The following is a 16,891-nucleotide window of genomic DNA, read 5'->3' as shown; positions in this document are numbered from 1 at the left end:
TCATGCAATATAGCAGCGCTAGTGTCCTCATTCTTCTGTCCTCATTAATGTTTATGTACATAGAAGTCCAGAAAAAAATATACTCTGCTTTCCAGGTGATATGTCCTGCTTATCCCACACCTTCCTCAGTATGATAGCCTGAACTTTATAGTACAGGATTTTGATCAGGATAGCTTTAGGAGGTTTGCCCACTGGGCCGGGTCTCGTAGGAACTCTGTGCGCACTTTCCACTACAAACAGAGGAGTGAGGACTTCTTTATTAAAGCTATCTAGCAGCCACTTTTCAAAAAAGCCATCCGGATCCCTCCCTTCCACATTTTCAGGGATCCCCACCAGTCTGATATTTTCCAGATCATCAGTCTTGGCCATTAAAGCTGCATCATTAATCTTGGCCTTTAAAGAGGCAACTGCTTGCTTGTGATTTTGCATGTCCCTGTGGGCAGGGGAAGGGCATCCTCCAGCTCACTCTCTCTTCCCTTCACAGCAGTTTGCGTATCATGACGGATTGTCATAATGGTCTCCTGAATATAGCCTACCTGGCCTGTTAGCGTAGCCAGGGTGGAATTTCATTTAACCGTGCTCAAAAGTTAGGGATTTTACTCCAGGGGTGATCTGCATGTTTGGAAATCAGCTCTACATTATTGTGTACTTGGGAGTTTGATGCTGTATCATGAGGGGCATCCTCCCCATTCTTCTCCTCTTCATGAACTAATGCAGCAAATCTGGATAATTTGTGGGACATTATGTTGTTCCCCTGTGCGCCAGTTACTGACCTCCATTTCTTTGGGCTATGGGTTAATGCTCTATGTGCGTGTTGCTCCAGTCTGGCCGATGCCTCTCCTCCTACACCTCTCTACCTCCGGCCACAGAACTCATGGGCGCCATCCTGTATGCCTGATGGTGCCGCTCTGCCCTGCCTGCTGATCTTTCTGCTTCGGGTCATCTTCACCAACGTTGCCCGAAAAAAATCACTTCTAGCCTCCAGGAACCATTAGCCATTAGATAGGAGTCATTTCTCCCCACAATTGTTCCTCAGGGTGTGTCTTTCAGAATGAGTGTAGCGGGAGTTCTCGGGACACACCTCCTCACCGCATGCACGCTAAGCCATGCTCCCAAATGAGAGGTAAAGTGGAAAGTTACTTGTTTTTACAAGCATTTTGCAATTTTAACCAGTTAATAAGATGAGACAATCCAGTTAAAGCTAAACCACCCCAAAAAGTGATTTACAGTACATTTACATCATGTTTATCTTATAGATAGTTCTGCCTCATGAGGCCAATATGAAATGTAAACTGATATGACACCATAACACACAATGAGAACATGTAAAAAAGTGTTTTATCCTGATAACAGGTCTATGGGATGTAGAACAATATATTTATTGTTATTCTGAGCAGGAAACCATTTCCAGAAGACTTTACTTTCCACACCGTCATAGCCTTCAGCTGTGAGACTACAACAATTGCTCATATTACAGATAATTATAGCACTTCTTTAAAAGGATGAATACTAATGATTTTTCACCAAGCTAATTGCTCTTTTATTTTGCTTCTATGTCCCATGGTGAGAATATAGCACAAGGGGGGCCTCTAATTACCTCTACTTTTAGTATTGTTCTCTGACTCCTCCAAATCCCCAAATATCTCCCCCCCCGACTGTATGTAGATGATAATCTGTGCATTATGCTGATTTTAGATGAAAGCGGGACATATTCTTCTCACTGTTCCGTTAGATATTTCTGTGCGAAGCTTCATTACATTTTTCTAGGGAAATCAACCAATGAATTTAAGGACTGTTCACTTCTTAGAACGATGGGATACACCCCCGAGTACTGCAGGAATTAAGAACAGTCATTGATAGACCATTATTTTTAATCTTTAAAGACTCCATAATAACAGGGTCTGTACCACAGGACTGGCGTATAGCAAATGTGGTGCCAATATTCAAAAAGGGGACAAAAACTGAACTCTGAAATTATAGGTCAGTAAGCTTAACCTCTACTGTGGGTAAAATCCTGGAGGGCATTCTAAGGGATGCTATACTGGAGTATCTGAAGAGGAATAACCTCATGACCCAGTATCAGCACGGGTTTACTAGGGACTGTTCATGTCAGACTAATCTGATCAGCTTCTATGAAGAGGTAAGTTCCGGACTGGACCAAGGGAACCCAGTGGATGTAGTGTATATGGACTTTTCAAAAGCTTTTGATACGGTGCCACACAAAAGGTTGATACATAAAATGAGAATAATGGGGATAGGGGAAAATATGTATAAGTGGGTTAAGAGCTGGCTCAGGGATAGGAAACAAAGGGTGGTTATTAATAGAGCACATTCGGACTGGGTCGCGGTTAGCAGTGGAGTACCACAGGGGTCAGTATTGGGCCCTCTTCTTTTTAACATATTTATTAATGACCTTGTAGGCGGCATACAGAGCAGAATTTCAATATTTGCAGATGACACTAAACTCTGCAGGGTAATCAATACAGATGAGGACAATTTTAGATTACAGGATGATTTATGAGCTTTGATGGGGATAAATGTAAGGTCATGCACTTGGGTAGAAGTAATAAGATGTATAACTATGTGCTTAATTCTAAAACTCTGGGCAAAACCGTCAATGAAAAAGACCTGGGTGTATGGGTGGATGACAAACTCACATTTAGTGGCCAGTGTCAGGCAGCTGCTACAAAGGCAAATAAAATAATGGGATGCATTAAAAGAGGCATAGATGCTCATGAGGAGAACATAATTTTACCTCTATACAAGTCACTAGTTCGACCACACTTAGAATACTGTGTACAGTTCTGGTTTCCGGTGTATAAGAAAGACATAGCTTAACTGGAGCGGGTGCAGAGAAGAGCGACCAAGGTTATTAGAGGACTGGGGGGTCTGCAATACCAAGATAGGTTATTACACTTGGGGCTATTTAGTTTGGAAAAATGAAGGCTAAGGGGTGATCTTATTTTAATGTATAAATATATGAGGGGACAGTACAAAGACCTTTCTGATGATCTTTTTAATCATAGACCTGAGACAGGGACAAGGAGGCATCATCTACGTCTGGAGGAAAGAAGGTTTAAGCATAATAACAGACGCGGATTCTTTACTGTAAGAGCAGTGAGACCATGGAACTCTCTGCCGTATGATGTTGTAATGAGTGATTCATTATTTAAATTTAAGAGGGGACTGGATGCCTTTCTTGAAAAGTATAATGTTACAGGGTATATACACTAGATTCCTTGTTAGGGTGTTGATCCAGGGAACTAGTCTGATTGCCGTATGTGGAGTCAGGAAGGAATTTTTCCCCTAATGTGGAGCTTACTGTTTTCCACAAGGTTTTTTTTGCCTTCCTCTGGATCAACATGTTAGGGCATGTTAGGTTAGGCTATGGGATGAACTAGATGGATTTAAAGTCTTCCTTCAACCTTAATAACTATGCTACTATGATCCCTGAATTATTTCTGGATCGCCCATAGACTATATGCTTCCACATGATACTCTACGCTAACGTTCTAAAACGTCACTGCATAGTGTAACAGCTGCACAAAGTCATACAGTTGTGGAAGAGCAGCTGTCAGACACAGCCAGACTCCCCATAGAGAATGCAGTGAAGGCTTGTTACCATTTCTGCGTTCTCGATCACTATATACACATTACTGAGCAAGTACTATGTATACAGTATAGGAAGCACTGAAAGCTCTTACTCCTCCGGACCCAGTGGTTATGTTGAGAGTATGGAGGGAGAAGCAGTTGCTGGATCCTAGAAGACCAAGTCAGCTCTGCTCGTTAGCCAGGATGCTGAATTTCCATTGTAACTGGGGCTTTTATACCAGCCCAAGTTACAGTGAAAATCAAAGAAGACAAAAAGTATGTAAAAGTTTAAATGCTCCCCGCATGGGTCTCTTTTGATAATCTTTTTAAGGGAGAGAAAAGGAGGGAAAGGTAGAAAAGGATGCCTGAGTTATTGCCCCAAAAAAATAAAAATGAGAGTTTGCAAATAAAAAAATTAGGCCCCTTGCATCATGAAAAAAATGACTTGAATATGCAAAGGGGAAAAAAATCTTGCAGCTCTATAAACGGCACATATGGAAAAAAACTCAAAAATGGTACAGGGGTAAATGCTCTGGTCTTTAACTGGTTAACAACAACCTTTTTTCCCCACTATTTCTACTGCTAAGCAATATGTGAAATAAGTGAGGTGAGTTGGCAACAAGCCAATAAGCATACCTTCAAATTAACAAAACAATAGTTATTCCAGAAGATACTGGTTTTGGAATGGCCCAGCCAGAGCCCAGACCTGGATCTAATTTAAAAAATTGTGGATGCCCCTGAATAGGGCACTGCATACAGTGGATGGCCCTGAAGAGGGCACTGCACACAGTGGATGGCCCTGGAGAGGGCGCTGCACACAGTGGATGGCCCTGGAGAGGGTGCTGCACACAGTGAATGCCGCTGAAGAGGGAGCTGCACACAGTGAATGGCCCCGAAGAGAGTGCTACACACAGTGGATGGCCCTGAAGAGGGCACTGCACACAATGGACGGCCCTGAAGAGGGCACTGCACACAGTGGATGGCACTGAAGAGGGCTCTGCACCCAGTGGATGGCCCTGAAGAGGGCGCTGCACACAGTGGATGGCCCTGAAGGGGGCACTGCACACAGTGGATGGCACTGAAGAGGGCTCTGCACACAGTGGATGGAACTGAAGAGGGCACTGCACAGTGGATGGCCCTGAAGAGGGCGCTGCACACAGTGGATGGCCCTGAAGAGGGTGCTGCACACAGTGGACGCCATTGAAGAGGGCGCTGCACACAGTGAATGGCCCCAAAGAGAGTGCTACACACAGTGGATGGCCCTGAAGAGGGCACTGCACACAATGGATGGCCCTGAAGAGGGCACTGCACACAGTGGATGGCACTGAAGAGGGCTCTGCACACAGTGGACGCCCCTGAAGAGGGCACTGCATACAGTGGACACCCCTGAAGAGGGTGCTGCATATAGTGGACACCCCTGAAGAGGGTGCTGCACATAGTGGACGCCCCTGAAGAAGGCACTGCATATAGTGGATGCCCCTGAAGAGGGTGCTATACACAATGGATGCCCCTGAACAGGGCACTGCACACAGTGGATGGCCCTGAAGAGGGAGCTGCACAGTGGATGGCCCTGAAGAGGGTGCTGCACACAGTGGATGCCGCTGAAGAGGGCGCTGCACACAGTGGACGGCCCTGAAGAGGGCGCTGCATACAGTGGACACCCCTGAAAAGGGCACTGCATACAGTAATTGCCCCTGAAGAAGTCACTGCACATAGTGCACGCCCCTGAAGAGGGTGCTACACATAGTGGATGCCCCTGAAGAGAGTGCTGCACATAGTGGACGCCCCTGAAGAGGGCACTGCACATAGTGGACGCCCCTCAAGAGGGTGCTGCACATAGTGGACATCCCAGAAGAGGGTGCTGCACATAGTGGACGCCCCTGAAGAGGGTGCTACACAGTTAATGGCCCTGAAGAGAGTGCTACACACAGTGGATGGCCCTGAAGAGGGCACTGCACACAATGGACGGCCCTGAAGAGGGCACTGCACATAGTGGATGGCACTGAAGAGGGCTCTGCACACAGTGGACGCCCCTGAAGAGGGCACTGCATACAGTGGACACCCCTGAAGAGGGTGCTGCATATAGTGGACACCCCTGAAGAGGGTGCTGCACATAGTGGACGCCCCTGAAGAAGGCACTGCATATAGTGGACGCCCCTGAAGAGGGTGCTATACACAGTGGATGCCCTGAAGAGAGTGCTGCACATAGTGGATGCCCCTGAAGAGGGCACTGCACATAGTGGACTCCCCTCAAGAGGGTGCTGCACATAGTGGACACCCCTGAAGAGGGTGCTGCACATAGTGGAGGCCCCTGAAGAGGGTGCTACACACAGTGAATGGCCCTGAAGAGAGTGCTACACACAGTGCATGGCCCTGAAGAGGGTGCTGCACATAGTGGAGGCCCCTGAAGAGGGTGCTACACACAGTGAATGGCCCTGAAGAGAGTGCTACACACAGTGGATGGCCCTGAAGAGGGTGCTACACACAGTGGATGGCCCTGAAGAGGGCATTGCACACAGTGGATGGCCCTGAAGAGGGCGCTGCACACAGTGTACGCCCCTGAAGGGGGCACTGCATACAGCAGACGGTCCTGAAGAGGGCGCTACACACAGTGTGCACGCCCTCACAATCTGACAGATTTGGAGCTACTGCAAGAAAGAGTGGGCAAGATTGCTCATTCTAAATTTAGCAAGTTAATAAGCACCCCCTACAAAAAGGCTTAATGCTGTCTTAGCTTATTGGGGTACTTCAACAAAGTATTAATGTGATTGGCCCCTACTTTACGTGTCCTTTTCATGTGAACTAACCACCATAGATAAGCACTTCACTAAACACCATGCTTTGCCAAATCCTGCTATAACCTGAGCTGTTCTTCTGGTCACATGATCTCTTGCTGAGAATCTCCTGACTTTCTGTGACGTCACCTCAGATTCTCCCTCATTTCCAGACTCTGGAAACTGATGGATGGGTGTGGCTGCAGCATGAATGGGTGTGGCTTGCCGGTTTGGTGGGCGTGCCTCCATTCAGCAGCGCTCACACTGTTCCTGTTGAAAGATAAATGAATGTATTGATATACAGTGGGTACGGAAAGTATTCAGACCCCTTTACATTTTTCACTCTTCGTTTAATTGCAGCCATTTGGTAAATTCAAAAAAGTTTATTTATTTTTCTCATTAATGTACAATCTGCACCACGCCTTAACTGAAAAAAAACCCCGAAATGTAGTAATTATTGCAAATTTATTAAAAAAGAAAAACAGAAATATCACAAATATAGCGTAAAATCAGTAACTGAATTAGGGTAGTGGACTACCACTTTAAGGGTTTGCATATTTATGCAGCATTATGGTTTTAGTTCTTTATTTTTCAAAATGAAAATATTTCAGTTTGTTTTTCAATAGATTTGAACAGAATATGGGTGACATTTAGGGGCATACATAGAAGTCATGTAGAAGAGCACATCTAACAACTTTTTCCCCCTAACAGAATAATTTTCCTCCTATTGAAGTACTAGTGTACAAAGAGGAGTTGATGCTGTTTTGTACTGTATATCATTACATTATTTTGCTTCCTTCTCTCCCAAACACTATTCTGAAGTGCTGTTCCAATGCTTAGTTCCTGCTCCTTTAGAAGCTCCTTTCATCTGCTTCCCTGCATGATCAGTCCACTATATTTACACTATCAGAGTACAGGACTTTCCCTGTCTTAGTCTATCTGCTCCCTTCTTCTTTACTTAGACAGGAGAATTAACATACTTTAATCGTTTCATTATAGTGTAACGAAATTGCTGAGCAAAAGTTGAAAGCAAAGTTTAAAGGAACTAGGTATTAAAACAGCTTTGCCACATTGCCGCTAAGTAATTGAGAAAGAAATAAGCAAAATAAGGTATTGAAGTATATTACAACAATTCATAACTTTGCAATGACTGGACGATATAGCAGCTAAAAATGCAGGATCACATAGCATTAAGACAAATCGCAGTAAACCACATCTATCACTAGCTCAGGGAAGGTTATTGGTTACATCCATGATGGTCTATATATTAGGGGGATTAATCCTAGTATTTTTATTTGCATGGCCCGTGTATGGGTTAATGTTAAGGTAAACCTGATTGTCTTGGGCAGTGTAAGGAATACTGTAAGGATCACAGCTGAGCTAGGACAATTTTAGAGCTTAGAAAAGTAAGTAACCACTGGACCATTGGTATGATGGACAACACTGAACGCCCCACCAAGGATCTTAAAATTAACTCCTACATTTCCATTAAGAAATTGCATATCCATATTGTAGTGCCCCACTTTGCAAGATGTAAGCATGCGCAGGATTGGATGAATTTCGAGAGCCTAATGGGAAATAATATTTATTTCAATGCAAAAGATTTTGATTTGTATCCTGTACACCCTGAAATACAGTGGCCCCGATCAAGCATTTGTTTTTTAAAGTCACTTTTCTTTTTTGTTGCCTTGTGTTAGTTGACTCTTGCATTTTCGCCTGGAATACTTCAGCAAAATGTCTCACACAGTTCATGCATTTTCTTCACATTCAAATATGATTTTGATTTTTGTCTTTAAACTTTTTTGCCACTTTTTAGCTCAAAGAGGTGCATGTTTTGCCAAATGCTGCAAAAAAAAGTCTATTACATATAAAATTCTGGGGTTGGGGACTGGAGTACAATTTGCTCAAAGTTTTTCATAAGTAACAAATGGTAAATCAGGCAAAAACATCTGGAAACCCCAAACCCTGCAAACTGAAAAAAAAAAAATAAAACTGGCAAATTTATAAAAAGGTGACTTTGCAAAAGGTACCAATTAAATGAATTAGGCACAAGTGAAAAAAAGGTGTAAAACACCAAAAGCTAGACAAAGAAAGGTATAAATGCAATACCAAAACAGGCCCTAAGCATAAGGTGGCTTGCAAAAAGTATTCAACCCCTTGGCATTTTTTGTGCTTTCCTACCTCACAATCTGGAATTTCACTGTTTTTTTTAAGGTTTGCATCAGTTCATGTAAAGAACATGCCTATAATTGTGAAGATTTAGTTTTCTTCTTTTTTGTGAAGCAAACAACAAATAGGACAAAATTACTGAAAACCTCAGTGTGCATAACTAGTCACCCCCCTAAAGTCAGTACATTGTAGAGCCTCCATTGGTGACAATTACAGCTGCAAGTCTCTTTGGATAAGTCTCTATAAGCTTTCCACATCTTGCCACTGGGATTTTTGCTCATTCCTCAAGGAAAAACTGCTCCAGCTCCGTCAAGCTTGATTGTGTCCTCTGGTGAATAGCAATCTTCAAGTCTCACCAGTCACCACAGACTCTCAATTGGACTAAGGTGTGGGCTTTGACTAGGCCATTTACACTTTTCCCCTTAAACCAGTAGTGTGTTGTTTTAGCAGTATGCTTTGGGTTCATTGTCTTGTTTGAAGATGAACATCCGTACCAGTCTTAAATCACTGACAGACTGTATCCTGGTATTTTCCTGTATTTCGTACCATCCATCTTCCCCCCGACTCTGACCACTTTCCCTGTCCCTACTAACAAAAAACATCCTCACAGCATGATGCTGCCACCACCATGCTTCACTGTGGGGATGATGTTCTTGTGGTCAAGAGCTGTATTGGTTTAACCCTAGGCATAGCATTCACCTTGATGGCCAAAAAATTCACTACAGCACCTTCCTCCATACATTTGGGAAGTTTCCCACATATATTTTGGCAAACTCAAAAACGAGCCTTACAATTTTTGTAAGTAAAGTTTTTTTTTCTGCCCAGTCTTCCATAAAGGCCACCTTTATGGAGTGTACGGCTTATTGTCGTCCTATGGACAGATTCTCCAGTCTCTGCTTGAGAACTCTGCAGCTCCTTCAGGGTTACCTTTGGTCTCTGTGTTGCCTTTCTGATTAATGCCCTCCTTGCCCGGGCTGAAAGTTTTGGTGGGCGGCCCTCTCTTGGCAGGTTTGTTGTGGTATCATATTCTTTCCATTTGATGATAATGGATTTGATTATTCTCCGGGGGATCATGAGAGATTGGGATATTGTTTTTATGACCTAACCCTAACTATTATTTTGCAACAGCTTTGTCTGTGACTTGTTTGGAGATCTAATTGGTCTTCATGGTGTTTGGTTAGTGGTTCCTCTTGTTTCATGGTGTTTGGTTAGTGGTTCCTCTTGTTAATGGTGTTGCAGCCTCTGTGGCCTTTCAGAAAAGGTAAAGTGTATATACTGACAGGCATGTGACATTTAGGTGCACACAGGTGGACCACCTCTCTCTAAGCATATGACTGTTAGGGGTCGAGTTCCCGCTTCTGCACAGGGGGAATCTCGAGCCACCTCCGCTGCGGTCTCCCATTCTTGTCCAGCCGCAGTGGAGTCTGCTCAGCAAAGACGTCGGTCCCAGCGTCTTGCTCATTCTCACTCTGTTCTGAGAGTTACTGCTGTTTCTCCAGTCTCTGCCATTAAAGCCAGTACTGGTCAGCAGCGAGCGGACTTCTCTGGGACTAAGTCCTTGTCTGCGCATACTGAGCATGCCCAGGGTAAGATCTCCCGTTGGAGATCGAGGGTCATGTGCTCAGGCTCTGCGGCACATTCCATTGGTCCTCTTGACAGGTCTTGGAAGGGCAAAAGTCCTGTGGCCACTTCCTGTGCTGCAACTATATAAACTGCGCATGACCGCACGGCCATGCGCTAGTATTGTCTTGTAAATATGTGTGCGTGTTGTGAGTGAAAGTCGCTCTTTAAATACCCTCCCTATTGAATGTCTGTTCGCGGAAGGTGTATGTTTGCTATCTAGCGCCCGACGTGTCCAACAGCACGAAACCCACATTGCAGCGTCCTCTTGCTGTGTCCGCCTGTACGGCGCCGTGCGCTTGCCTTGCGCTTTCCATACCCAAGCCAGTGTGGTTGGTGGCGTCCGTCAGTGCGGCATTGCTCGCACTCCTGTGCATTTATATATTTATTCTTAGTTTCCTTACACACCCAGTTGTGGTGTAGTGCCAGCGAGGGTCTAATCGGACTTCAATCCCAGTTGGGGTTAAGTACGCTGACTGCTCGCTCGCGCTTTAGGTGCGGTGCCGCGATCCTGTGACGCAGCAGGATTGCTCCCTTCACGCTGGGTGAGGTTGAACCCACGTGTATATACTTTAGTGTACCGCCATATAGTCTGCTATTTACTAGCAGCAGGGTTTCTCCTGCACGGTGGACCCCGGACTGCGAACGCATCTTTCTTGGTGCGTTCCGCCAGTCCTAACAGAATACTAGCGCCAGGGTCTGGCTAGTAAATGGCGGACGACCAGCGTTTACAGAGGTACATCCAGCAGCTGGAGGGAAGGTTGGCAGCTCTTGAGCGTACAACCTCAGCTGTGGATGTCACTGCTGTAGCTGTTCAGGCTGCTAGTGTAGCCGCAGCCAGTTTGTCCGCTGCCACCCCTGCTCCGACTTTATCCCGTCTCCCGCTTCCTGACAAGTTTGCTGGCGACAGTAAACAATGTCGCGGATTCGTAAGCCAGTGCTCCATACATCTTGAGCTCCTGGCGTCACGTTTCCCTACGGAACGGGCGAGAGTGGGATTTATTCTATCTCTCTTGTCGGGCAGGGCGTTGGAGTGGGCAACGCCACTTTGGGAGCGAGATGATCGTGTGGTACAGAGTGCTCCTCTCTTCTTGGACACTCTGAAGCAGGTCTTTTTAGGACCTCGTGTTACCCACGATACCGCGCTCCAGTTGTTGACTATTATTCAGGGCATGTCCGTGGTCAGCCAGTTTGCCATCCAGTTCCGGACTCTAGCTTCTGAGTTAGAGTGGGCAGACAAAGTTCTTATTCCGGTGTTCTGGAGGGGACTGGCAGACCATGTGAAGGACGCCTTGGCCACCAGGGAGATACCCGCCACACTGGAGGAACTTATTTCAGTATCTACCCGCATCGACCTCCGTTTTCACGAGCGGAGGTTGGAGCGGACCCAGTGTAGGCAGAGGTTTCGGCTGGCTCCTACCTTCGCCAGACCTCTTGAATCTCCTGTCTTGGCGTCAGATTCCCATGAGGCCATGGAGGTTTCTCGAGCGGGACCTAAGTCTCAGGCCGCTCGAGTACCCGTGGTTTGTAAAAACTGTCATCAACTTGGACATTACGCCAATAAATGTCCGCGGCGGTCGGGAAGACGATCGCGTCTAGTAACCATTGGGGGAGGTTCACTAGACACAGCAGCATTTTCCTCCAAACTGTCCTTTAAAGGGACAATCCTGTTAGGCTCCTCCACTCTAACAGTCGAGCTTTGTGTGGATTCAGGAGCAGAGGGAAACTTCATGTCCTCTGCTTTTGCTCTACGCCATGCTATACCACTAGTCATGCTCGCCAAACAAGTTACAGTTAGAGTTGTGAATGGGGCGACACTTCCACTGCAGATCACACACCAGACAGTTCCGTTCACGCTGTCCATGTCCCCTTCCCACCAGGAGATTATTTCCCTTCTTGTTCTTCCCGAGGGAATGGATGAGATTTTGCTGGGAATACCCTGGCTCCGTTTCCACTCTCCACATATTGAGTGGTCCTCAGGGAGAATATTGGGTTGGAGTAAGTCTTGTATGGGCAGGTGTGTGAGTGAGTGTCTACAGGTTTCTACTACTGAGGTACCCGCAGACCTTTCATCTCTTCCTAGGTGCTATTGGTGCTATGCAGACGTATTCTCTAAGAAGGCTGCTGAGACCCTACCGCCTCATCGCCCCTACGACTGTCCTATAGACCTCTTGCCTGGAGCTGAACCTCCTCGGGGAAGAGTATATCCCCTCTCTCTCTCAGAGACGGAGGCTATGTCTCAATACATTCAGGAGAATTTGGCAAGAGGGTTTATAAGGAAGTCGGTGTCTCCGGCAGGGGCAGGATTCTTCTTCGTACAGAAGAAGAACGGGGAGTTACGTCCTTGCATCGATTACAGGGGTCTCAATGCTATCACCATTAAAAATAAATACCCGTTGCCCCTGATATCGGAGCTCTTTGACAGGCTAAGGGGAGCTAAGATATTCACCAAATTAGATCTGCGGGGTGCCTATAATCTGATTCGTATCCGTGAGGGGGACGAATGGAAAACGGCTTTCAATACCAGGGATGGGCACTATGAGTACCTGGTGATGCCCTTCGGGCTCTGTAATGCCCCAGCCGTTTTTCAGGACTTTGTCAACGATATCTTCCGGGATATGCTTTCCACCTCGGTTGTAGTCTATCTGGATGATATTCTCATCTTCTCTCCAGATATTGACTCCCACCGGAGAGATGTTGGCAGAGTGTTCGAACTCCTATGGGCGAATTCCTTATATGCAAAGTTGGAGAAGTGTGTGTTTGAGCAGGAGTCCTTACCTTTCCTGGGCTATATCATCTCGGCCCAGGGATTGGCTATGGATCCTGCCAAACTACAGGCAGTGATGGACTGGCAGGAACCCCATTCTCTTAAAGCGGTGCAGCGCTTTATGGGGTTCATAAATTACTATCGTCCGTTCATCCCCCACTTCTCAACTTTGGTAGCTCCCTTGGTATCCCTCACCAAGAAGGGAGCGAATCCCAAATTGTGGTCCGAAGGGGTCTCCAAGGCCTTCGCTTCTATAAAGTCCCATTTTGCTAGCGCTCCCATCTTACATCGTCCCGATGTAGATAAGCCATTCCTTATGGAGGTGGATGCCTCATCCGTTGGTGCTCGAGCAGTCCTCTATCAAAAGGATGCTCAAGGTCGGAAGCACCCATGCTTCTTCTTCTCAAAGACCTTCACACCAGCGGAGAGAAATTACTCCATCGGGGATAGGGAGTTGCTGGCAATGAAGTTGGCCTTTTCGGAGTGGAGACATCTCTTGGAGGGTGCTCGGTTCCCATTCCAAGTCTTCACGGACCACAAGAATTTGGTCTATTTGCAGACAGCCCAGCGGCTGAATTCTCGTCAGGCCAGATGGTCCTTGTTTTTCTCCCGGTTCCACTTTACTCTACATTATATCGCCGGAGAGAAGAACATTCGTGCTGACGCTCTCTCTCGCTCCCTTGTGTCAACTGAGGAGGAGGAGGACGAGCCTCGGCTCATTGTCCCTTCGGAGATTCTGAGAACCATAGCTCCGGTTTCGCTTGAGTCTGTGCCTCCGGGCAAGACTTTTGTTCCCATCAATTTGCGACCGGAGGTTCTCTCCTGGGCTCATTCGTCCAGAGTGGGTGGATACTTTGGGGCAAAGAGGACATCAGAGTTGCTGGCGAGAATGTACTGGTGGCCACATATGGTTCGTGACGTCGGAGACTACGTTCGGGCATGTGTCTCTTGTGCCAAGAATAAGTCTCTCTGTCAACGGCCAGCTGGGTTGTTATACCCTCTGCCGGTGGCAGACAGGCCCTGGGAGATGGTCGGGATGGACTTTGTGGTGGGTCTGCCCAAGTCTCGTGGCTGTACCATTATTTGGGTAATCACCGACCATTTTTCTAAAATGGTGCATTTGGTGCCGCTTCCTCGGCTACCTTCTGCACGGGCCTTGGCAGCGTTGTTTATTAAACACATCTTCCGTCTTCACGGTATGCCAGACAAAATTGTCAGTGATCGGGGTCCCCAGTTTGCGTCTCGGTTCTGGAGAGAGCTTTGTCATCTTCTCACTATTGAGTTAAATCTCTCTTCGGCATATCATCCCGAGACGAATGGGTTGGTGGAGAGAGCCAACCAGACCTTGGTCACATATCTGCGACATTTTGTCTCTGCTAAGCAAGATGACTGGGCATCTTTGCTACCGTGGGCGGAGTTTGCTCTTAACAATGCTGTAGCTGACTCCACTGGACAGACCCCATTCCTCCTTAACTATGGTCAGCATCCGCGGGTACCTGTGCCCATGCCCGTGTCTTCCGCCGATTCCAGGGTGGCAGACTGGGCTGTGGAGGCACGGGACATTTGGGATCGCACTCAGGATGCCATTCGGGCTTCCAAGGAGAGAATGAGGTCCTCCGCCGACGCACATCGGTGCCCCGCTCCAACCTTTGCTCCTGGTGATTTGGTGTGGCTCTCCGCCCGTAACATCAGGCTGCGAGTTGAGTCTACCAAGTTTGCACCTCGCTACTTAGGTCCTTTTAAGGTCCTCGAACAGGTTAATCCTGTGGTTTACCGTCTGGCCCTTCCTCCACGCCTAGGTATCACCGACACCTTTCATGTGTCCCTCCTTAAGCCCGTCTACATGTCCCGGTTTTCTGAGTCTTCTACTGGGACGTCGGGTTCGTCTACGGATGATTACGAGGTGAACGCTATCTTGGGGCTCAAGGTGGTTCGTGGCAAAAAATTTTATTTGGTGGACTGGAGGGGTTACGGTCCTGAGGATAAATCCTGGGAGCCTGCTGAGCACATCCGGGCTCCGCAGCTCATTGCTGCCTTCGAACGTAGCGAGGCCCAAGGAGGGGGGGTAATGTTAGGGGTCGAGTTCCCGCTTCTGCACAGGGGGAATCTCGAGCCACCTCCGCTGCGGTCTCCCATTCTTGTCCAGCCGCAGTGGAGTCTGCTCAGCAAAGACGTCGGTCCCAGCGTCTTGCTCATTCTCACTCTGTTCTGAGAGTTACTGCTGTTTCTCCAGTCTCTGCCATTAAAGCCAGTACTGGTCAGCAGCGAGCGGACTTCTCTGGGACTAAGTCCTTGTCTGCGCATACTGAGCATGCCCAGGGTAAGATCTCCCGTTGGAGATCGAGGGTCATGTGCTCAGGCTCTGCGGCACATTCCATTGGTCCTCTTGACAGGTCTTGGAAGGGCAAAAGTCCTGTGGCCACTTCCTGTGCTGCAACTATATAAACTGCGCATGACCGCACGGCCATGCGCTAGTATTGTCTTGTAAATATGTGTGTGTGTTGTGAGTGAAAGTCGCTCTTTAAATACCCTCCCTATTGAATGTCTGTTCGCGGAAGGTGTATGTTTGCTATCTAGCGCCCGACGTGTCCAACAGCACGAAACACACATTGCAGCGTCCTCTTGCTGTGTCCGCCTGTACGGCGCCGTGCGCTTGCCTTGCGCTTTCCATACCCAAGCCAGTGTGGTTGGTGGCGTCCGTCAGTGCGGCATTGCTCGCACTCCTGTGCATTTATATATTTATTCTTAGTTTCCTTACACACCCAGTTGTGGTGTAGTGCCAGCGAGGGTCTAATCGGACTTCAATCCCAGTTGGGGTTAAGTACGCTGACTGCTCGCTCGCGCTTTAGGTGCGGTGCCGCGATCCTGTGACGCAGCAGGATTGCTCCCTTCACGCTGGGTGAGGTTGAACCCACGTGTATATACTTTAGTGTACCGCCATATAGTCTGCTATTTACTAGCAGCAGGGTTTCTCCTGCACGGTGGACCCCGGACTGCGAACGCATCTTTCTTGGTGCGTTCCGCCAGTCCTAACAATGACTTTATGAAGGTAATTACTTGCACCAGAAATGTTTAGGGGCTTCATCTCAAAAGGGGTGAATGTATATGCACATGGCAATTTTTAGTTACTTGATCCATAAATTGAATTTATGCCTAGATTTTTTTCTCACTTCAGTTCACCAACTTAGCCTATTTTATTTAGGGGGCTGATGCATCACACACAAGTTGGATTAAAAACAATAATGAATCGCAGGTTGTCATGTAACAAAATAGGTAAAAAGCCAAGGGGGTGAATACATTGGGAAGCCACCGTTCAGTCTATTTACAACTCACATTGGAAAAATAGAATGATCTACAATCATCAACGTGTTTTCCAACCCCAATCTGTACCTTCATCTTGTGCGCTCTTCTCTCTGCAGGCATTTGAATGGAGAAGAATCTTTCCAATTTATTCCTCGGTCACGTGAGGAGCTTCCAGAAAACTTTCCAAAGGAAATTCCTGGGATCTGTTATTTCTTGGAGATGGAAAAAGGCCCGAAACAGCCAAAGCATCCTTTAACAACTGTCAGAATGAGAAAAGTTTCGTACAACATCGGCACTATGTACCTTAGGGAAACGAGCGTATGAAACCTTCTACAGATCAAAGACTATTTAAAAAGAAAAAAAAAAAGAAAAAAAAAAAGCACAAGCCCTTAAATGGGTCAAGACAGAAGTGTAGAGAATCTACTGTGCCATTAACAGCAAAGAACACAACAGTGAGAACTCTGCATCACGCCAGGCAATAATTACCTATTTTGGTGGTGAGTCACGGGTGTCGGGAACCCAGCGTGGAGGATAGAAGCCCAAATTCCTTCCCTGGTGTTTCCACTTGAACAATAAACCATCTCACCCCAAAATATCCGATCTAGGAGTCTACAAAACGTTCAGGCTTTTCGTATATTCTAATGATAGACTTTCCATCTTCGGTTCT

At 46.8% G+C, this 16,891-nt stretch overlaps 1 protein-coding gene across 1 annotated transcript in view; it reads left to right on the top strand.

The window, feature by feature from the left end:
- GUCY1A2 (guanylate cyclase 1 soluble subunit alpha 2) overlaps nucleotides 1-16,627 on the top strand; it is a 370,353-nt gene extending 353,726 nt beyond the window's left edge. The window contains exon 8 of the mRNA XM_069759124.1: nucleotides 16,341-16,627. Coding sequence (XP_069615225.1) covers nucleotides 16,341-16,548 — 208 coding nt within the window. The 3' untranslated portion in view covers nucleotides 16,549-16,627. The remainder of the gene's footprint in view (nucleotides 1-16,340) is intronic.
- The last annotated feature ends 264 nt before the right edge of the window (nucleotides 16,628-16,891 follow it).

The sequence above is a fragment of the Ranitomeya imitator genome, chromosome 3 (genome assembly GCF_032444005.1).
Source record: "Ranitomeya imitator isolate aRanImi1 chromosome 3, aRanImi1.pri, whole genome shotgun sequence".
NCBI classification, from domain to species: Eukaryota; Metazoa; Chordata; class Amphibia; order Anura; family Dendrobatidae; genus Ranitomeya; species Ranitomeya imitator.
Note: the sequence above shows the minus strand (reverse complement) of the source record. Positions and strands in the feature narration are given on the sequence as shown.